The following is a 23,075-nucleotide window of genomic DNA, read 5'->3' as shown; positions in this document are numbered from 1 at the left end:
CACACAGAGCAGGCCGATCAGGGGGTTGGGGTGCCGCACCCTGTCACACACAGAGTTGCAGGCGATCAGGGGGTTAGGGAGCTCCCCCCTATCAGGCACAGAGCAGGGCTAATCAGGGGGTTGGGGCGCCTTCCCCTGTCACGAACAGAGCAGGGTGGATAGGGAGGTTGTGGCCCCGCCCCTATCACACACAGAGCCGCAGGCAATCAGGGGGTTTGGGTGCTGCCCTCTGTCCGCTGATCCCGGTGCTGGGAGGCATATTACCCTTTTACTATATAGGATAGAGGCCTGGTGCACGGGTGGGGGATGGCTGGTTTGCCCTGAAGGGTGTCCTGGATCAGGGTGGGGGTCCCCACTGGGGTGCCTGGCCAGTCTGGGTGAGGGGCTGAGGGCTGTTTTCAGGCTGGCGGGTGACTGAAGCTCCCAACCGCTCCTTTTTTTTCTTTTTTCTTTTTTATTCTGGGCCAGCTTTAGCTCTGAGGCTTGGCTCCAGCTCTTAGGCCTCAGCTGCTGAAAGCAGGTATCTGGTTTGTTTGGGTTCTATAATCGAAACACTGTTTCAACTCCAGCTCTGAGATCCCGGCTGGCTGAAAGCAGGTTTCTGAGGTTTTGTTTAGCTTCTATATTTGTAACAATGTTTCAAACTGCAAGCTCAGAGGCCGGCAGCGGCAGGCAGGGAACGTTGGAGTCCTCTGTCACTGAAGCAAGCAAGCCTCATGTTCGCTTCAAGCTGCCTGGCTGCTGGCCGCCATCTGGGCTGGCAGTTAATTTGCATATCGCCCTGATTAGCCAATGGGAAGGGTAGCGATGTGACACCAATTTGCATGTTTCTCTTTATTAGTGTAGATTGTTATTTCTACTGGAAACAAATATAACATTATGATTAAAGGTATTTTTAAGAGAGAAAAATACGTATTAATAGCTTTGTTTGGAAATACACTAGTTATTTTCAACCTAATAATATTTCTTTTTCAACATGTGTATAATAAAATTAGTCACTTATTGATACTAACCCATTTTAACTTTTTTGGTTTAATGAAAGTCGTCCATTTCTAGAGTTCCTTGATTCATTTGGGTTGGGGATAAAGGGAAGGGAAACTTAAAACATAAGAAGTTGAATTAAAACATTGTAAATATAAATTTGTAAGTGTAAATATTCTCTCATAGGTAGAGTATTTGTCCATGAGTGGGCCCATCTCCGATGGGGAGTATTTGATGAGTACAATGTGGATCAGCCATTCTATATTTCCAGCAAGAACACTATTGAAGCAACAAGGTATTGTTGTAGTGAGCAAATCTGTTTTTAAAATTTCACCTATGACTTTTTATTTTTTTTATTTATTTTTTTTTTAAATATATTTTATTGATTTTTTACAGAGAGGAAGGGAGAGAGATAGAGAGTTAGAAACATCGATGAGAGAGAAACATCGATCAGCTGCCTCCTGCACATCTCCCACTGGGGATGTGCCCTCAACCAAGGTACATGCCCTTGACCGGAATCGAACCCGGGACCCCTCAGTCCGCAGACCGACGCTCTATCCACTGAGCCAAACCGGTTTCGGCTGACTTTTTATTTTTATACTAGGCAAAGAAAGGCTATCTCCAGTGGCTGAATGTTCAATTGCAATATCCAACATACTCCACTATGTATAGGTCCAACTCCTGGGAATTCCACCTTGGAATCAAGATCAGTCAGTATTTGGGAATAATTTTAATATTCATGGGTTTATCCCAAAATATGTTATTGTCAGAGGAGAAAGAAAAATCTGTAGCCTACACCTTAAAATATCTAAGAATTGGAGTTCAAGTTCCTACCCAATCTTTTATTCCATTTGATTCATAACTGTTCAAGATGAATCTGTTCCATTAAAATCAAGTGAACTCCTAGAGTTTCATGTTAAAGATAGGTTATTTTTCATTTAATCTTGAGATTAAAGAGAAAAAGGTACTTCTCAAAAGGATAAGTAAGTAAATTTGTTTTTAAGAAGTGTAATTCTGGGTAGATTTAGACAGGTCCTATTTATAAATAGATGAGATATTTAAATTAAAAATATCAAGCACCTGGAGTATTTAAAGAACATCAAAGAGCAATTAAATCAGTGTAATAGAAAATAAGTCTTTGGGATAAAAAACATATTAGAGGAAAGAACTGTGATTTTTAAAAAAATGTCTCCCCATCTTCTTTGTTTTGTTTGCTTTACCTCTGCTGAGTTGCCTAGAGTCTCATATGGACTGGGCTCTCAATCCAGGACACTCATTCCTCTGACTTCATCCCATACAACTTCTTCCAGCACCATCTGCCTTATCCAAACAACATTGTTCAGTCTTCAAGACTCAGTTTAAATGTGTCATTACTCTCCATTTGGGGTTATATATCCTGGGGAATATTTCCAAAGGAATATGTATGAGCTTCTCTCACACTGGGCAGGAATTTTATTTTCCCCAATTGACTTTAAGATCCTTGAGGGCTGATTTTTTTTTTAATCTCCTGGCTTTGGCCTGGCATAAAGTAAGTAAACGCTAAACAAATAATGTATCAAACAACAAATTTTTAATAAATCAATGAAAAATGAATGAGTTTCTTTATCAGGCATAGAAAGAGACAAGTTATGAAAAAGAAGTAGCTAAAATAACATTTATTGAGCTCCTACTGTGTGCCAGGCACTGTCTGAGGTAGTATAAGTTTAACTTTCAGGCTTACTTTAGAGCTAACCCTCCTGGAAAATATGACTCACCATCTTCTTTAATCCTTGCAATACAAATAAATGTATTAAAGTGGATTAATGATATGAAGTGGGTTTTTTAAAAATATATTTTTATTGATTTCAGAGAAGAAGGGAGAGGGAGAGAGACAGAGAAACACCAATGATGACAAAGAATCATTGATTGGCTGCTTCATGCACACCCCCTACTAGGGATCAAGCCGCAATCCAGGCATGTGCCCCAATAGGGAAACAAACCATGACCTCCTGGTTCATAAGTCGATGCTCAACCACTGAGCCGCGCTGGCCAGGCAATGTTATGAAGTTTAATATTAACACAGAACAGAAGTAAATTCTGCAGAAACAGGAACTCTTTAGAATATTTTATGCATACTACACCCCATTCCCTGCCAGGTAGTTGACAATTATCATGAAGACCAAATGATTGAATGCACAAGCATTTCCATACAAGGCTTATTTTTATTTCTTCCTTCAATCTAGCTCAGCACTTTTCAAATTGTAAACTGAAAAATGCTTAAACCACACTTGACTTTGGATGTATGGTATACATGCATATATATATGTGTGTATATATATGTATATGTATGTATATGCATATATATCAGTATGTGTGTGTGTGTGTGTGTGTATATATATTTGAATGTGTGTACCATCCATACAAATCTAAGAAGGTTTTAATCATAATGTTGATTCTTCCCTCCCAACTAGGAAGCAACTCCTCTGTATCTCTTAACTAATCTAATCTTCACAACATCCCTCTCAGTTAGGAATTATCATCTTTAGCTTAATATAACAAGAAAAATAGATTATTGATCACAGTAGTAAGCAATTAATGTTAATAAATATGAACTGACATCATTATTATTGTTGAAATTGATGGTAAATATGGGTAGGACATTGAGCCTACTTCTGCCAAAATATTTGGTACATGACCTATAGCAATTATTAAGGGAAAAATTTTAGGACATTAGTCTTTATTCATGATTTGTCTGGTCCTCATATGTAAATATAATCTAATTCTTTCATCATAGATGTTCAACTCAGATTACTGGAAAAAATATGGTTTTCAATAAATGCCCAGGAAGCAGCTGTATAATAAAGCAGTGTGAACATGACTCACAGACAGGGCTATATGAAGCAAAATGTACATTCATCCCAGAAAAATCCCAGACTGCAAAAGATTCCATAATGTTTATGCAAAGTCTTGATTCTGTAAGTACATTCTCTTTCAAGTATCACAAAAGAATTCTTTGAGAAAAACTAACTGGGGAAGCTGGATTTTCTACCATGAAATTATGTACACCAATAGAAACGAGGAAAATTACTCAGTTAACAGTCATTTTCTCCAGCCTGTGTCAGGTGTGTCTGGAAAATATTCCACCCTTGTTAACCTATTTCTTTTCTTCAGATGTGGAACTGTACCCTTCTCATTGGTGTCACATACTTTCTTATAACATCCCTTCCTTCACTTGATTCTGTAGGCTTGTGTCTAAAACTACAATCTTACTTTTAATTATCTCTTCTAAGTGTTAGTCATACTACTTTTCCAAAGTAATTTATTCTGTAGTTTAGAAAGACGAACACTCTAGACTTTCCATTATCTTCATATTAAAGCATACCAACCTATTGCAAATGATATTGTGAAAACATATGGCTCTGTCTCTACAGAACAGACTTTGAAAAGTTCACAATTACACACCTGACCAATTGAAAATTAACAACACAGTAATTCCAGTTCCAAAGCGAATGTTGACCTTAAATATCTGGTTTAAATATATAAAGCTCAGTGCAAAAGGAAAGGTGCCTCAGAATCAGATAAATTTGATATAAAAACAGGGTCTGTCATTTTCAAGCTGTATCAAACTGCTAAATCTGAGATTTAGTTATCTCACCTTTTAAATGGCTTCACAGTGTCGTTGTTGTTAGGTTTACAAGAGCTAATATAAGTAAAGTATTATCACAGTGCTTAACACAAAGTGAGTAAAAAATAAATTTTTACTTTTTTAATTTATCAAATATTTGGATAATAGTCAATTGTCTCTTTCCCTGAGTAAATCCAATATAAATTAATGCAAACATTAGTTACCAAATAAAAGTTTCTAAACATGTAAAAAATATTTTAAAATATGAAATAGGTGAAAGTTATCAAAAACAAATCAAAGTAAACTATCCCTATAAAGTAAGATTAACTTATTTAAAAGAAGCAAATTTTCATATACCAAATCCATAGCAACAAATACTTTCATAGGTGAAGATTTTTAAAGATCTCTTCTTTCCAATGAAGTTTAAAATCATTGTGAAGTATAGGGTAATACTGATGGAGGACTTGAGTAAAATATAGACTTGACATTTTCTTCTAAAACCCTTAAGTAAACCCAGTTAGATAGTAAAGTAGAAACTGTTTCCAGCCTAATGAAACCCCTCCTGGAAATATCTGAAATATGAGTTAAGAAAATTCAATTTAACCTGCTGAATCTGGATCAGCAAAGGCTAGCCAAAGAATTCAGCATCCAAATAGACATCAGCTCATGTTACATAAAAGGATAATTGGAATATGTGCTGTCTGTACCAAACTATAAATCCCAAAAGTATTTGACTATTAGGCGATAACTCGTGCTGCCTACCTGGGAGGTAAATAATAATGAAGAAGATCCTATAGCTGAAATAGAGAAGGCAACTAATTATATAAGATGTGGCTCAGAAATAAGTACTGCACTTAAACCATACATCTTGTCCAGAATAACACTAACTGCTAATTATCATAAATTCATTGCATATTATCTATATCCAGAGAATAAGGTCAGACTCAGGAGAGATATGATCTGAAATATTAAATATTCAATTTCAACATTTCCTTCCTTTGATCTTCATTATTCTCACTTTATGTCCAGCACTGTGTTAGGAGCCAGAAATATAGAAATAATTAAAGGTAACTATTTTTAAGGAATTAAGTTTAGTAAGAGAGGAAGAGATAAAAGTATGCATGAATGCAAAGTAGAAAGAGATATAAACCAAGTGCTATGAGAATAAAGCAAACTTCTCCAGCTACAATTGAGAAAAAGGTATGAGTTTTGAGCTGGGATTTGGAAAAAAAAAAAAAGAGTATGAATTTGCCAAAGCAGAAAATAGGTTTTCAAAAGCAAAAAAAGAAAATACAGGGATGCCATGCATTACTACACATGCATTACTACACATGCATTACTGCCCACATAACTTACTTCATGGTCACTAAAGATTTTAATATTTATTAAAACAATTTTCAAATACATAGTAGTAAAAGAATTTGAGAGAGGAGCACCTTTTTCTAATTTACATAAAATGCCCTTTCCTTTTTCCATTCAGGTTAGCAGAGACCCTTATGAAAGTTTCTCCCACACTCTAAGGACAAGAAAAAGTTCAGTGTGATACAAGCAAAGGATACATGGTGAACAAGAAGCAGGAAATGAAATGAAACAAGAAACTAGGACCAAAACTAAGGGGTTCAGATTTTAATGTACTCAGCTTAATTCTTTCAGGAAGACAATCCTAATTGTGAAGGAAATGGAGTGAGATAATGGTGGAAGTAGGGAGACCAATCAGAAAGCCATGTCAATAAGCAGATAAGAGACCTGAACACCCTGAAAAAAAGGCAGTGACCGTGGCAGAGGAAAAAGAGACCACACTTGATAGGCATTCATATCAGAAAGACTTGATTATGAATCACTGCTTTGTTTGAAAACTGTATTTTCCCCCCATCCAATATAACCCTTTCTGGAAAATGTAAATCAGAACCATATCGGCAGGAAAACAAACTGTTAAAATTAAAGAAAAGGTATCCAAATTTAATAATTTGGTTCTAAGTGTGAGCTTACATTTGAAGACTTAATATTGGGAGGACATTTTAAAAAATGAATGACACTTTAAAAAGTATTACGTATAAGCTGTGAATTCCTTTCTCAATGCTGCGCTAGTTTATGAGAGCATTTTTCCAAGTTACTAAGATTTTTAAACTTGTAGGATTTCCATAGATTCTATAGTAATGAGATATTTGATAATAATTAGATTAAACTCACCATTAGAAAATGAAAGAGAAACAAGTGTATTTCCTCATTTTTTTCCTACATTTTCATTATTTTTATAGGAATACTAGAGGCCCAATGCACGAAATTCATGCAAGAGTGGGCCTTTGCAGCCTCGGGCAGCTGCCTGGATCCCTCCCTCACAGCCACTGGCGGCTGCCTTGATCCCATGGCTGCAGCCCCAGCTTAGTCCAGAAGGACATCTGGTCTAATTAGCATATTATGCTTTTATTATTATAGATTATTTTATTCATGTCAGCATTCACCAGAGACAATAACAAACCCTTTTGTTAGAGTATCTGTTCTCAAGTTTCATGATCAACTATAAAGAGATAGAAAATATTTAAGCAATTAAAAAATGCCATTGCTTTCACACTTTTAGGGTGCAGCTAGAAATTACTGCAAACCCTGTTCCTTCTTCCATTAAATTGAATTCAAGGCTTGAGTCCCCCCAAGAGTCTAGAAGGGAAAGTAAAAAGTTAACTTAAGCAGTTGTACCAGCCACCACCATACCACACTGCTGTACTTAAAGAATGACCTATACCTTAAAGAATGACCAAAAAATTTTCCAGTGCATATTAATGGTTTTACTTTGCATCCTCTCCCCTCAGGTACGCGAAATTAATGTCAGAATGTTAGATCATAAAATTACTCTTAATTGTCAGGAGATAAACTCTATAGAATACATATATGGCAGCCAACTGCATCATGGGAAAGGAATGTAATGCCTCACCAGTTACTGTAATATCATCTTCTAATTGATTTTTTCCAGGTGACTGAATTTTGTACAGCAAAAACACACAATACAGAAGCTCCAAACCTACAAAACAAAATGTGCGATCACAAAAGCACATGGGCTATAATCAGCGAATCTGAAGATTTTCAGAATGCACTTCCCATGACAGGAACAAATCCACCACCTCATCCTACATTTTCTTTGCTCAAGTCCAAACACCGAGTAGTCTGTTTAGTACTCGATAAATCTGGAAGCATGGATTCAGTAAGACATTTATTTGTCAGCTATCTTAAATTAAGATTTAAGCTAATAGAAATATAACTTAATCTTAGATTTAGCTAATTAAAATGTTTAATATTATAATAAATTTTAGCATAGAAATGTACATGGACAAGTGCTAAGAGATATATTAAAAGAAATTGCTATATTAAGGTTACTGAGTTATGGGTAATGTTTATTTTTAATTTTTAGTTCTAACAAATTAGAAATAATGTAACTAAAAAGAAAAAAATCATCCATAATTACACCATTGAGCCTATGTCATTCCGATCTTTTTTCTGTTTGTGTATTTGTTTTTCATCTTCAAAATGTGATTACATTTTATAATATAAAATTTTTTACTTACTATACCTTAAACACTCCCCATGGGGAAAAATTATTCCATGACATAAATTTTAATGGTTGTATCATATGCACATATCGTAATTTAAATAACTTCTTATTGTTGAACATTATGGAGATTTTCAAATGATTACTAAAATTCATGTTGCAATGAACATTTTTGCAGGCATTTTAAAAATATTTCCTTATCAGAAATTCCTGAATATAAAAGTGTTAAACAAAAAGTATATATTTTAAGGCTTTTCTAAATAGAAAATGCCTGATTCTTAAATTTTTTTCTTTAATATTTTTTAATAAAATGAAGAAATTAAATTCTAAAATACAGTAATCAATTATTATCATGATCTTTGACCCATAAACTTTCTTTCACCAATATGTCAGGATTTGAGGAGACTCGGGAATTGTTCAGACATCTTTTTCTTATAGGAAAACCGTCTCTTTCGAATGAATCAAGCAGCAGAACTATACTTGATTCAAATTATTGAAATGGGATCACTGGTTGGGATGGTCACATTTGACAGTTCGGCTACAATCCAAAATTATCTTACAAAAATGACTGATGAGAATGCTTACCAACACATCACTGCAAATCTGCCTCAAGTAGCTAATGGTGGGACTTCAATTTGCAATGGACTCAAAGAAGGATTCCGGGTAAATTTTTAAAAATGTTTTTCTAGCCCAAATGGTGTTGAGTGACAACCCATGAACCCGGAGGTCATGGTTGGATTCTGGGGAAGGGGGGTGGGGGTTCTAGTCTCTATCCCCAGTAGGGGGCATGCAGAAGGCAGCTAGTTGATGATTCTCTGTCATCACTGATGTTTCTCTCTCTCTCTTGCTCTCCTTTCCTCTCTGAAATCAATTTTTAAAAAACATATTTTTCAAATGCTTTTCTAAACATCATCTGTCATTTACCATGGCTTTTATTTTTGTCCAACCATCTTTGTACAAGGGTCAAGAACTCATTTAAAGATTTTTTTTTTAAAGACTCTCCTAAATCTGTTGTTTAAAGCTGGAGCCTCTCTGAGTTGCTTTGGGAGTAGTTAAGTAAGGAAGGAAAGTTTAGTGTGTACATAATCACCATGATTTTATTGAGGAGCTCTCCATTTCTTTCTCACTCCCATCTCTCACACTCAGAATTATTTTTAAAAAAATAAATTGTATTGACCTTTCACAGAGAGGAAGGGAGAGGGAAAGAGAGCCAGAAACATCGATGAGAGAGAAGCATCGATCAGCTGCCTCCTGCACACCCCCCACCGGGGATGTGCCCGCAACCAAGGCACATGCCCTTGACTGGAATCGAACCCGGGACCCTCCAGTCCCCAGTCCGACGCTCTATCCAGTGAGCCAAACAAGCCAGGGTGAATTTTTATAAGTAGAAAATAATGCTGTAAAGGGAATTGTGAAAGAAAAAAATAGTAATATTTCTGTATTATGGAATAAAGAAAACCCAGTTCTTCAAATTAAATTGATATCTGACAATCACAAATATAGAGGTAGTTACTAAGCAGTATAGTACCAAACTCAAGACACACAGGTGGAAGTTTGATGAAATAAAATTGTGAAATCAGAAATTAGAGTGGAGCCTCTGGTACTCATTTGCATTTCTTCCAACCTAAAGTTAGTCTATAATTAAGCCTATTTATTGTCATTCTTTAAGTTACAAAAATAGTAAAATGCTTTCTTTCACTGATCTTTTCACTGCCTTGGCTAAAATGTAGAGATTGTTACCCTTATCCAGACCACTAATTAATACCACTTCTTAGCTTTCTTCATGATGTCTATTTGTGGTAAAGCATATTAGTTTAAGAAGGCACTCATGCTCTGGATTCAGGCAAACCTGAAATTCTGGCTCTACTATTTATTAGCTAAATAACCTTGAAGTTACCCAACTCAGAAACTCTGTTTTCTCAACCAAGAAAATGTGGAAAATAATAGTACCTATCTCATTTAATTGTGAGAATTATGTAAGATAGATAAGTGCTCAAGAAAGAATTGCTATTGTTATAATAACCATAATTCTTGTTACATATAAACTGTCTATTCACTTCTAAAATATGACAGTACTATATATGAAATGTGTCATAATGTTTGCACATATTGGTTCACACATATTTTTCTTAATATATTTTGATATATATATTTTGACCACAGAGTCTATTGCTGAATAGATCTGTCAAATCACATTCAAAGCTATAAATACCTTTTAATCACTTATGTAATGAAGCCATATCAACATATAAGCATTTTAGTTACATAATCATTACAGTAATAATTAAAATTTATAGAGAATATACTACATTAACTACCAGAGGCCTGGTGAACAAAATTAGTGCACTGGGTGGGGGGGGGGGTGTCTCTCAGCCCGGCCTGTGCCCTCTCTCAGTCCAGGAGCCCTCGCTTCTTACGGCCCGAGCTCCGCTGACTGCTTCCTTGCACTGCTGCAGAGGCGGGAGAGGCTCCCGCCACCACCGCTGCGCTCGCCAGCTGTGAGCCCAGCTTCTGGCTGAGCAGCACTCTCCCATGGGAGTGCACTGACCACCAGGGGCATTGAGCGTCTGCCCCCTGGTGGTCAGTGTGCATCATAGTGACCAGTCTTGGTCGCTTAGGCTCTTATTATATAGACTAGAGGCCCATTGCAGGAAAGATTCCCTGCAAGAAAAAGGGCTTCCAGAAACCTGGAGCGAAGCAAAAAAGGGGAGCGAAAACCCCGCTGAGGCCCGGTTCGCTCCCACTCCGAGCCGCTGCAGCTGGGTTTCCCCTCCCACTCCCAGCCACTCCTGCTGGGTTTCCCCTCCCTCTCCCAGGCGCTCCTGCTGCATTTCCCCTCCCACTCCCAAGCACTGTGGCGGGTTTCCCCTTCCGCTCCCAGCCACTCCTGCTGGGTTTCCCCTCCCTCTCCCAGGCACTCCTGCTGCATTTCCCTTCCCGCTCCCAGGCGCTGTGGCAGGTTTCCCCTCCCGCTTCCAGGCGCTGACCCTTCCCCTCCAAGCCGCTGCCCCTCCGGCTCACAGCCGCTGTGGCTGGGCTTGCCCTCCCACCTCCCGCCTCCCACCTCCGCAGCGCAGCCTTGGCTCCGTTTCTGTCCTCGAGGCCTCTACTTAGCTCCCTTCTGTACCGCTTGGCCTCCATGTTGTCCTCAGTCTTCCCTTGCAACTGGTATATGCAAATTAACCGCCATCTTTTAGCTTCTATAATTGAAACATTGTATCTTTTGGAGCTGTTGCTTCAGGAGCTCAGAGCCGGGCGGCGGCAGGCGGGGAACCTTGGCTTCCTCCGTCACTGGAGCAAGCAAGCCTCATGTTTGCTTCAGCTGCCTGGCTGCCGGCCGCCATATTGGCTGGCAGTTAATTTGCATATCTCAATGATTAGCCAATGGGAAGGGTAGCGAAGTTACGGCTAATTACCATGTTTCTCTATTATTAGATAGGATATTAAATGCTTTACATACATGATCTGATTTTACCTCATCATTACTTTTTTAGTTGGTTACCATTATTATGTCCATTTTGTATCTAAGGAAACTAAGGTTCAGGGTAATTAAATATCTTTTTCAAGATCATATAGTCAGTAATTGGCAAATCTAAGATTCAAAACCTGGTCTTCCTTACACCAAAGTCCAAAAAGTTAATCACTACACAGAGCTATTTATAGAACTCTATTATGTGTCAGAGAGAGAAAGAGGCAGAGAGCAAGAAAGAGAAACAGAGAGTGAGATTAACACTAGCTATTCTATTTAGCAAAAGGCCAAGCTGAAGTTTACTCTCAATATGTCTGACTAAAGATCTTAGCCAATATGCTTGGTAGAAGTCAGGAAAAGATTTAAAAAAAAAAGCAATATTAGATGTATTTATGAACTTCCTTCCCCATGGCAAGTCAATGTTTTTTTCCAGGAAAAAATGGGATTCTTCAATAATCAACTAACATGCCTAAAAGGCACACGTCATATCATTTAACCTTGCTCACCTGCCTTTAGCCATGAATTTTCAAGTGCTATCTAGTCTAGTCAGCAGCCTTCTAAAACTGCTTGGGTCATATACCTCCAACCCAAAAATCTCCTGGGGTAATAATAGCTAACATTCACTGAGTACTTACTATGTGTTAAGCATTGTTCTAAGTGTTTTATTCTTCCTCTTTTCTGTAGTTTGACTATAATGGAAAGGAATAGAACTATTAATACCTTATCTCTGAAAGTAAACAAGATCATTGTACTCTTTTTCCATGCCAACTCAGCCTGGAGTGGCAATGCAAAACAATTTTCTTTGGCTGACTCTGATGCAAAGGCCTGAAGACTTTTCTAAGACTAAATAACACGTTTATTCTTAGTTTGAATTTATTTAGATATGATATTCTGTAATTAATAGTTTGGTTTTTCACTATCAGGCAATAATCCAAAGTAACCAGAGCACTTCTGGTTCTGAAATCATATTACTAACAGATGGGGAAGACGCTGAAATAAGCTCATGCTTCAAAGAGGTGAAGCAAAGTGGGGCGATCATCCACACCATTGCTCTGGGACCTTCTGCTGCCAAAGAACTGGAGACCCTGTCAAATATGACTGGTAAACCTTTAAAACACAGTTTGAATAGAAAATATAATACATTTTCAGTCTCTCCCATTCCAGAGGCTCGTTCTCCTTAAACTACAAAACTGCTAAAAAATTTCCTATCCTAAAAATTAATCTTTGTTGCTTTCTTGTCCTTGTTCTTCAAATTAATAGCTTTCCTTTTCACACCCTCACTTCTCTCCATTTCTACCTATACTGAATTCTTCTAAAATGAGTCAACATTTGCTGTCATTTACTCATTTCTCACCATTTTTTACCCATCCAAATTGAAACTTTTTTCTAAATGGTTTCTAAGGACTTACTCAACTGCAATTTCAAAATTCTTCCTCAGTATCAGTCCTGCTCAATCCTTGTTATCAGAGAAATGTGTGGACGGTCTTTTTCTGTTGCTAGTGGGAATGGGGATCTTGGAGTACTGCTGGAATAAGCATTTCTGGAGGCCCCCATAGGAGGATGAAATGTGATAGAAAGCTTTATTTTCATGGAATTATGTCTCTCAGTTTTCAAAGTCCCATTTCCCTAAGTCCAGTCCTGGAAGAGGTGCAGCTGGGGATTCAGCAGAGCTAGAAGCAAAGCCAGGGTCCACAGTTTCTGTTCCATGGTCGAGATAGGTCCAGTACAGCATTAGGCTGTGGGCCATGTGGGTGAATGCAGGGGAGCCAGGAGAACATACCCCATGCAACAAGAATCCCAAGAGTACATGCGAGCAAGAGAGCAAAACAAAAGAGCAAACTCTTTCGTTTACAGCGGTTCTCAGCCTGTGGGTCACGACCCCTTTGGGGGTGGAATAGACATTTATAGAACATTTCACTCCAACACAGCAGAATATACATTCTTCTCAAGTGCACATGGATCATTCACAAAAATTTGGAGTTTCCTCAAAAAATTAAAAATGGAACTCCCATTTGACCCAGTAATCCCAATTCTAGGAATATATCCCAAAAAACTAGAAATGCCAATCAGAAAGGATACATGCATCCCTCTGCTCATAGCAGCACAATTTACAATAGCTAATATTTGGAAACAGCCTAAGTGCCCATCAGCAGCTGAGTGGATTAAAAAACTGTGGTACATCTATACAAAGGAATACTACACTGCAGTAAAAAAAAAGGGGGGGGATTCTTACCATTTGCAACAGCATGGATGGACCTGGAGAGCATCATGCTAAGCAAAATAAGCCAGTTGGAGAAAGATAAATATCATATGATCTCACTCATTTATAGAATATAATGAACAACATAAACTAATGAACAAAAATAGAGCCAGAGGGGGGAAAAATACACTAGAATATAATAGAAGTAATCCTGTTATTTGCAGATTTTTCATATCTCCTACAAATTTTGTGATACCATACTATGTTAGTAGAGTTTGGGTAATATTATTATACTTAAAATCCTTTTATTTTTGAAATATTAATGTTTATTGCATGTAATATTATTATATGTAAGATCATCTTTCTTAATTGGTGTTTATTGCATGTAACGTTATATTTAAAATTGTTTTTCTTGAGATACTAATGGTTATTGCATGTTACATTATATTTAAGATAATTTTTCTTGAAACATTAAGGTTTATTGCATGTAACATTATTATATTTAAAATCATTTTTCTTGAAATAAAAAAACTGAAAAAAATATACTAAAATAATAATAATAATAATTGGCCAGTTCCTTATAGTTTCTTCATCTTAACTTATTTTGAACAAGGTTTTAGTTGTTATAAGATTACATTTAGGAAACTGATATGCTAAAAGTTCCTAAGGTTCTGGGAAATATATTTTTTATAAGTTTAAAATGGAATTTTAAAATATTTTAAAGTATATTGATAACAGCACAATAGAATATGATTTTTGTACTTTAAGTTAATATTCTAAAAGTAAATAAAATTTCATTTTAGGAGGACATCGTTTTTTTGCTAATAAAGACATAAATGGCCTTATTGATGCTTTCAGTAGAATTTCATCTAGAAGTGGCAGCATCACGAAGCAGGCTATTCAGGTTGGTATCTCGGAAAAATTTCTAGCCTTTGCACATCTTACATAATAAAAGCCTAATATGCTAAGTGTCCGGTTGACCAGTCGGCCATTCAACCAATCAAAGTGTAATATGCTAATGATATGCTAAGGCCACTCAACCACTTACTATGATGTACACTGACCACCAGGGAGCAGACAACCAGTTGACCAGTTGCTATGACATGCACTGACCACCGGGGGGCAGATGCTCCGACCAGTAGGTTAGATTGCTGCTGGGGTTCAGCTGATCGGGACTGAGTGAGATGGGCCAGACACACCCTGGAGCCCTCCCGCAGTCCCTCCCAGGCTGGCCAACCTCCCATGTCTCTCCCCTGCCCCGATCTGCACCTGAGCCCTCTTCAAATCCAGGACTCCTCGGGGGAAGTTGGAGAGCCAGTTTCGGCCCGATCCCGCAGGCCAGGCTGAGGGACCCCACTAGTGCACAAATTCGTGAACTGGATCTCTAGTTTGTAATAAATTTCTCTCGTGCTAAATCGTCACTTCTTCCTCAAATAACCTTTGCCTGAAAATATTTCAGGGGCAGAAGAAAAAAAACATCCTTACTAAATTTGCTTTTCTGGGACACTTATAGTCAGCTTCCTCTATTCATTCTTCTATTCTTTATAATTATAAATGCCTTTTATTTGCAAAATTTTTCAAAATAATTCTTAGTTATTTTAATTGAAATTTAAAAATAAATTTAGAATTCCTCTAAACTGACCAAACTTTGAAATTCTATTAAATATAATAACAAATCAGTTTTATGTGTTTTTGTTTTTATATAACAGTTGGAAAGTAAAGCCTTCAATATTACAGGAAGGAAATGGGTAAATGGTACAGTGCCTGTGGACAGTACAATCGGAAATGACACTTTCTTTGTTGTCACTTGGACAATACAAAAGCCAGAAATTATTCTCCAAGATCCAAAAGGAAAGAAATATAAAACCTCAGATTTTAAAGAAGATAAACTAAATATTCGATCTGCCCGTCTTCGAATACCAGGTATTGCAAAGGTAAGAAAATTCTTTTTTTTTTCCCATGCTTTACCAATCAATTTGGAGAAAAAAATACAGATAACATCTTATACATTGTCAATATTAAAATAGTGATAGATCATCTGTCATAAAAAAAGGAAGCCAAATAGAATAATTAAGAATTCATATCCATACTATTTACTAGCTTATAACATCACATATTAAAATCATTACTATTACTCTGCTAAATTCCTAAATTCTGTTATGTTCCAAACAGAGTAGGAAAATATTACAAAATCTATCAAATAGATTTTTTTTTCAGACAGGTACTTGGACTTACAGCCTTCTAAATAATCATGTCGACTCTGAAATGCTAACTGTCACTGTGACTACTAGAGCAAGAAGTCCTACCACACTCCCAGTAATTGCAACTGCTCACATGAGTGGAAATACAGCACATTACCCTAGCCCAATGATTGTTTATGCACGAGTCAGTCAAGGGTTTTTGCCTGTTCTGGGAATCAATGTAACAGCCACTATAGAAACTGAAGATGGACATCAAGCAATATTGGAACTCTGGGACAATGGTGCAGGTAATAAGAATCTGCATCAACTTTCACTGAATTTAAAATTCTACTATAGTCACATCACTTAAAAGTTAATATTTCCTGTGTGATGAATCATATTTTTTAGAGAATTAAATTTAATTTTAATGCTTTTAAGATATTTTACTCAATTACCTTGACTAGGCATAGACATGAACACCTTTATCTTCTTTAAATTTTATGAGCAATTTTACGTTTCTCATGGAATTTTACAGAAGTTTTCTCTAGTTTCATTGGTGTGCCTGTGGTTTCTCCAGTTTATATTTTCCTGATTAAGATTCCTTTATGAAATAACAGCTAATATTATTTGAATGCTTACCATGAATTATTGTTTTACAAAGTCAAGGGTTAGCAAGTTAGCCAGGCTTTGAACCTAAGCAGTCTGATTCTAGGGTTCATGTACTTAAAACACTGTTCAGTACTATTTGCCAAAATGGTTGATATCTCTAGTATTTATGAACAGTTAAAATAGTCATTTTTACTTTGTTGGATGGCTAATTATTGTATTTCAATATCAAGGTGCTGATACTGTCAAAAATGATGGCATCTACTCAAGATATTTTACAGACTACCATGGAAATGGTAGATACAGTTTAAAAGTACATGCCCAGGCAAGAAAAAACAAGGCTAGGCTAAATTTAAGACGACAGAACCGAGCTCTGTATATACCAGGCTACATAGAAAATGGTAAGTGGCCTTAAAATAGAAATGTGTCCTTTGTTAAGGTAAATTACATGTGTCAAGCATTGAAAATACAATGTACTATGGAAAATCTAAGTAATAGTTATAAAATCATCTGCATGTTTCAAAACCATAGTTATGTAATGGACATAGCATTGGGCTATGCTTCTAACGTGTTTTGTTTTGTTTTTTATATCCCCCTCAGTTCATTTCATGTACATTGAAAAAAATTTACTGAGCACTTCCTATGTGGCAAGCATTATGTTAGATGCTGAAGCTACAAAGGTATTAAATAAGACACTATCCTTGTCCTCAAAGGATTTACAGACTAGTAATAAAAATAGGTTAAAAGATAGTACTAATATTGAATAATGACTCCTCACCAATTTTAACATGACACCAATAAAATAAGCTTTTTTTCACCAAAAGGTATTCCATTTTCAGTGTCTGCTATCAATCAATATTAACCCTCTACAGCTGCAAGATGAGATGACAAGATAAAAATAGATATAGCAATATTGCAAGTCACAACATTACTGTTTTGTTAGGTACAATTATACTGAACCCACCCAGACCTGAAGACAAAGATGACATGGAAGAAGCTGAAGTAGACGACTTCAGCAGACTAACCTCAGGAGGGTCGATTACTGTATTAGGAGTTCCTCCTTCTGTAGATCTCACTCAGGTGTTCGCACCCAGTAAAATTACAGACCTCGAGGCTAAGTTTAAAGAAGACCATATTCAACTTTCATGGACTGCCCCTGGCAATATTCTCGATAAAGGAAAAGGTAAGTTTGATATTATTTTAAAACATACTGAAAGAAATCCCATTGGCTTTCATTTGCTAAGAATTTTCTAATGTCCTATTTATAAATAACATGTGTGGAGTGTCTACTATGGGCCATTAGTTACCTATTTTTCAGATGCAAACACTGAAGCTCTAAGAGATAGTTAACTGCCCCAAATTGTCAGATTCTATTGGGCCAAACTGCCTTTCACAATATGAAACATCTTAGAAATTACCTTGAGAAGATTAATAGCTTTCTGTTGCATTCTTTTCTCCCTAACAAGGAAAACTTTTTCTACGTATTTCTGTACTTGTACAATTGTATTCATTCATTGACTTTCTTTGAATTTTCAAACATAGTAGGTTCCTACAAAATAATCCCTACTCAGCATTCAGTTGAGTATAGAAGACAATTTATGTAAGAAAATAGATAATTTTGTAGAATGTGGTAAGTGATAATGCTATTATAAGCACAGGTGATATGGAAGCACATTGGAAGGCCACAATTCCTGGTTGTGGGTTAGAACACAGAGTATATTTTAAAAGGCTTCCTAAGGAAGTCTATCTCTGACCTAAATCTTGAAGAATGAGAGAAGTTAGCCAAGTTAATTGAAGGTATTCCATGAAGAGAGAGGATTATGGGAAGAGAAACTCAACTAGTTTGAGAGATTTGACCATTGAGTTTGAATAAAGTTCAAGGCAAAAATATCTCATTCATTCAAAGTTTCTTAAAATAAATTGCTCTCATTCCAGAAGGTTAAATCACTTTTATCTTTGCTTTAAATTTACCTAAGTTTCATTAGTATGTGTTGAATCCCCACCATACTTCCCAGTATTGTGCTAGACTAGTGGATTCTTATGAGATAAAGCCAATCTTGCAATTTTCCTTTAAAGGTGGAAAAATGAAAACAATATTCATTATCAATACAGACAATATCTCAGGCATTGTCAGTGCTGAAAAGCCGCATGTTCAATGCTCTTTCTCCTGGGTTAAAATAAATACCTCAATAGAAAATATGCTTTTCAATCTTTCATTTCCTATATAGCATTTCTCAAAGATATAATTTTTATCATGATACAAAGGAAAAATCATTCTAAAGCCAAAGAAAACATAAAATACCCATGAAGAGCTCTTTTCTACTTCAATGTGGAAAACTCATCATGACAACTTCTGAAATACATTATTTTTCTATGCTATTACCCTCAAATATGTGGCAGAATTAAAAAAAAAAAACAAAAAAACCTTCTACTGGAAAAGGCTTAAGTGAAATTACCTGACCAAATGTTTAGTTCTAAATTCTATTCAGTCAAGACTAACTCTTTCAGCTCAAGATTGGGTTCATAGTAAATGTCCCTCAAGCTGATTATAGAAACTAAAAATGGGAAGAATAGATTATTTATGGACACTGAGACAGAAAGAACTTCACTGTATTTCAGTATAAATGCCTAAAATAGGTGGGATTTAATATCCTTCTTTCCTCTGTGACAAATTAGAAGAGATTGTATTTGCTATGAAATGTTGCCTTCAGATATTACAAAAGTAGGTAGAAGAAATGAACATATAATCTCAAAACCAAGTACTTAAATTCCCTGTGACCTAATTTCCATTCCTGTTAAATATGCAAATTAGACTAGATGACGAGGGTTACTAAAACAAATAGAGGTAATTCTAATATTTTATGATTCTCTAGTTCCATCATTTGGTGCATCAACTTAATAACTGTATTGTGACCAACAAGTAATTAAGTAGGTCAAATACGTGTCTAAAACAGTACTAGGTAGCAAAAAAAACAGTATAAAACATAGTTTTTTCCCTCGAGAATAATATGACCTAATTGAAAAGATAAACTGAACCTCCATAAAATAATCTGGAAAACAACATTATGTGCAATAAGGTTCATGGAAGAGCCCAGGCCAGTGTGGCCAAGTGGTTGGAGCGTTGTCCCATGCACCAATAGGTTGCCAGTTGGATTCTGGTAAGGGCATACACCTAGGTGGCAGGTTTAATCCAGGTCAGAGCACTTTTGGATGCAGCCAATTGATGTTTCTCTCTCTACCTCTCTCCCTGCCCTCCTCTCTCTCCAAAATCAATTTTTAAAACCTCAGGTGAGGATTAAAAAAAAAAAAAGAGTTCATGAGAGAGTCATCAAGGTGAATAATTAACACGACTTCATGAAGAAGTTGGGCCTCTTATTGGACCTTAAAAAATAGTACCATTTGCATAGATAGGGAGAGAGGTACATTCCAGGGAGTTGTGACAGGGAGAGAAGAAACAAAATAATATGATCAAGGTCAAGAAACCAAAATTTCACAATGGAATATCTGAAATAAAATGACAGGGAAAGAAGGACAGAGAGATAGACCGAGAGACTAGGTAGATAGGTAGGTAGGTAGGTAGGTAGATAGATAGATAGATAGATAGATAGATAGATAGATAGATAGATAGATAAAGAGACCCATCTAAATGGAGTATAGGCTGTGTGTGAAAAGTAGGAGGCAGAATGGACTGATAAGGCCTACATATTGAAAAACTAGAATGTTAAGGCAGAGGCCTTGAATTTTTTTAAAACCACTTAATCGAAGTTATTCACCACACATTTATAACACAAACATTTCATTACAAAATAAAGTCTTCACTTCAGAAAAAGACATTTGCTGTTTTATTGTTTATGGCATTTCAGAATGTGAGAATTTCTTTTTACATTGATGGCTGATAGATTTCTAAAAGCATTTTGGAATGAAACATTTATGTCAGCATCTTTCTTTCCTTTACTGATAAAATAACAGTTATAATAGCTAATATGTCAAACATTTACTAAGTCCTAGACATTATGCTAAACACTTTTCCTACACTTTCATATATAATTCTCAACACTAGAACAGTAAATATTCAACAAATATGCGTTGAATGAATGACTGAATCTCTATTATATGGATAAGAAAATTAAAGGTAAAAAAAATGTTAAATAAAATTGTTTTGTTATACAACTAGAAAGTAGTAGAATTAAGATGTTAATCAAAGTCTACCTAGCACTTAAGCACATAAAAATTAGTAAACATTCCAGGCTCTCTGACTCCTTTTGCTCTTTGTCCTCAGCCCTGTCTTCCATTCTATTTATCTGCTCTCTTATTTTCCCCTCCTTTTACTCCCTCTCTCAACTTATTGAGAAATAAAACAGATACGCAGTTCTGAATGTCTTTATTTAAACATCATATGTTCCTAATTCTAAGTTAAAAGTGGATTCAGCTCTTTATTGTTCTATTTCTAAAAATAAATCTAGATTCTGGTTTTTTAGTTATATGATTTTTATGTAATTGTGAATTAAACTTCTTATAATTAGATAACTAGATAGAAACTGTTCATGTATTTGTCCTTAAAATAAAGAAGATGGGATAACCAGACAACAGCCACAACTGAGATTTCCATAAACAAAACCCAGTATGCATTTCTGACAGGGTCCTAAATGTAAGACAGTGTGGTGACAATATGGCATCCTGGTGATTTTAATATACATTAAAAATAGAAATGTTTATTTCCTTTCCAGCCAAACACTACATTATAAGAATAAGTAATTATCTCCAGAAGCTTCAAGAAGATTTTGACACTGCTACTTTAGTGACTACTTCTAGTCTGATACCTAAGGAGGCTGGCTCAACAGAGAATTTTGAATTTAGACCAGAACCTTTCAAAACAGAAAATGGCACCAGATTCTATATTGCAATTCAAACCATCAATGAAGCCAATCTTACCTCAAAAATTTCTAACATTGCACAAGCAACCAAGTTTATTCCTCCACAGGAACCCAGTGTCCCTGATCTGGGTACCAAGATTTCTACAATCAGCTTGGCAATTTGGGGATTAGCTGTGATTTTATCTATGTTTTAAAATAGAAATTACATTAGAACTAAATTCAATGTTATACATACTTGGTACACACTTATTTAGAATTTGCTATACTTGTCTATTATAAAACTCTTTGTAAGATAAAAGTGAATGTACAAAAGTAAATTTCCCAATTACTTGAGTTCATTAATACTAATTAGTTGCTAAATGTATAACAAAATGAGTGTGCTATTTCTTATCTTTGAAAAATAAGTTTATTAACTCAATATAAAAAAGAAAATGCATATTTGTACTTGTAGATGTTTTAAGAAACATTTTTTGGATGTGCCACAAATTCATTTGGTATATTAACAAAGTCAGAATTTATCTGAGCTATTTCAAAAATATTTATGTACCCACAATAGAAATAATTTTATGGTAGAATTATTTAGGTTTTATTCTTGATTCTGAATGATTACTTCATGTTTACATAAACTGTAATCAAAAAGAACTATAAAGATAACTTTTCGATGAGAAATGGTCTAAAGCAGTAGGTAGGTCAAATTTGCTTTGTGTCATTGATTAAAAGTGGTATCTCAAAGTTATGACTCTAACATGAAATGACTATTTGATAGCAAGAATGGTTTTTTTTGTATAAATTTTGTAACATCACAAGAAGTCCTGTTTATATTATTAGGTCCTAAGAGTATCACCAAAATGTTCCATCAGGGCAGAAATTTTTTTTCACTGCTATATCCTCAGTATCTAGAATAGTACTCAATGCATTGTAAATATTCAATAAATATTTGTTAAACAAAGTAATGAATATTTTTATACCATCAACAAATTCCAAATTTGATCCATTACATTACAAATATCCACAAAGTATGATGTGTACATTATGAGGACCTGATATAATGAAAACTAACCAGTTAATAACAGTGATCTGAATCAACCCAGAACATATCTTCAGAATTTGTAAACCATCTGATAAAATTAAAATTAAACAATTAATAAAGTAATAATGTGGTGTTTTTTTTCCTGAGAGACAGAGACAGAGGAACAAACAGTGACAGTTAATTAGAGGAAAATCGTTTGTTTACAGGCAGGAAGATTTCAAAAACTCTTTGAATGTCTGAAAGGAGGAACATATATGATGTATCTTTAAAGTCAGAAAAAATCATAAAACATTAATAAATTAAATCCAGAAGAATATATTACAAAAAATAATATATTTTGACAAGCTGGATTTATCCCAGGAATTCAAAAATTATTTAATGTTAGAAAGTTGATGTAATTCACCACATTCATAGATTAAAAAGGATTATATTATCATCTCAATACATGTGTAAAAGTATATTACAATTCAACCACCATTCTTCATTAAAAATGAAACCTTTGAAAACTTCATTAATTTGATATTATGAACCTTAATGTCCAAACTCGATCATTTAAAAACGAAAAAAGGGCATTAAATCTTCAAGTAGGG

At 35.5% G+C, this 23,075-nt stretch overlaps 1 protein-coding gene across 1 annotated transcript in view; it reads left to right on the top strand.

Annotated features, from left to right (window-relative positions):
- Positions 1–22,512, top strand: part of LOC102432967 (calcium-activated chloride channel regulator 1-like) — a 24,555-nt gene extending 2,043 nt beyond the window's left edge. Inside the window, exons 4-14 of the mRNA XM_006093926.3 lie at positions 1,168–1,276; positions 3,755–3,935; positions 7,554–7,781; positions 8,565–8,789; positions 12,519–12,696; positions 14,599–14,699; positions 15,505–15,729; positions 16,013–16,283; positions 16,815–16,982; positions 17,525–17,764; positions 21,309–22,512. Of these exons, the coding sequence (XP_006093988.1) occupies positions 1,168–1,276; positions 3,755–3,935; positions 7,554–7,781; positions 8,565–8,789; positions 12,519–12,696; positions 14,599–14,699; positions 15,505–15,729; positions 16,013–16,283; positions 16,815–16,982; positions 17,525–17,764; positions 21,309–21,649 (2,267 nt within the window). The 3' untranslated portion in view covers positions 21,650–22,512. The remainder of the gene's footprint in view (positions 1–1,167; positions 1,277–3,754; positions 3,936–7,553; positions 7,782–8,564; positions 8,790–12,518; positions 12,697–14,598; positions 14,700–15,504; positions 15,730–16,012; positions 16,284–16,814; positions 16,983–17,524; positions 17,765–21,308) is intronic.
- The last annotated feature ends 563 nt before the right edge of the window (positions 22,513–23,075 follow it).

This window comes from Myotis lucifugus, unplaced genomic scaffold, assembly GCF_000147115.1.
Source record: "Myotis lucifugus unplaced genomic scaffold, Myoluc2.0 scaffold_126, whole genome shotgun sequence".
Lineage (NCBI taxonomy): Eukaryota > Metazoa > Chordata > Mammalia > Chiroptera > Vespertilionidae > Myotis > Myotis lucifugus.
This window is presented reverse-complemented; position numbering and strand designations above follow the sequence as displayed.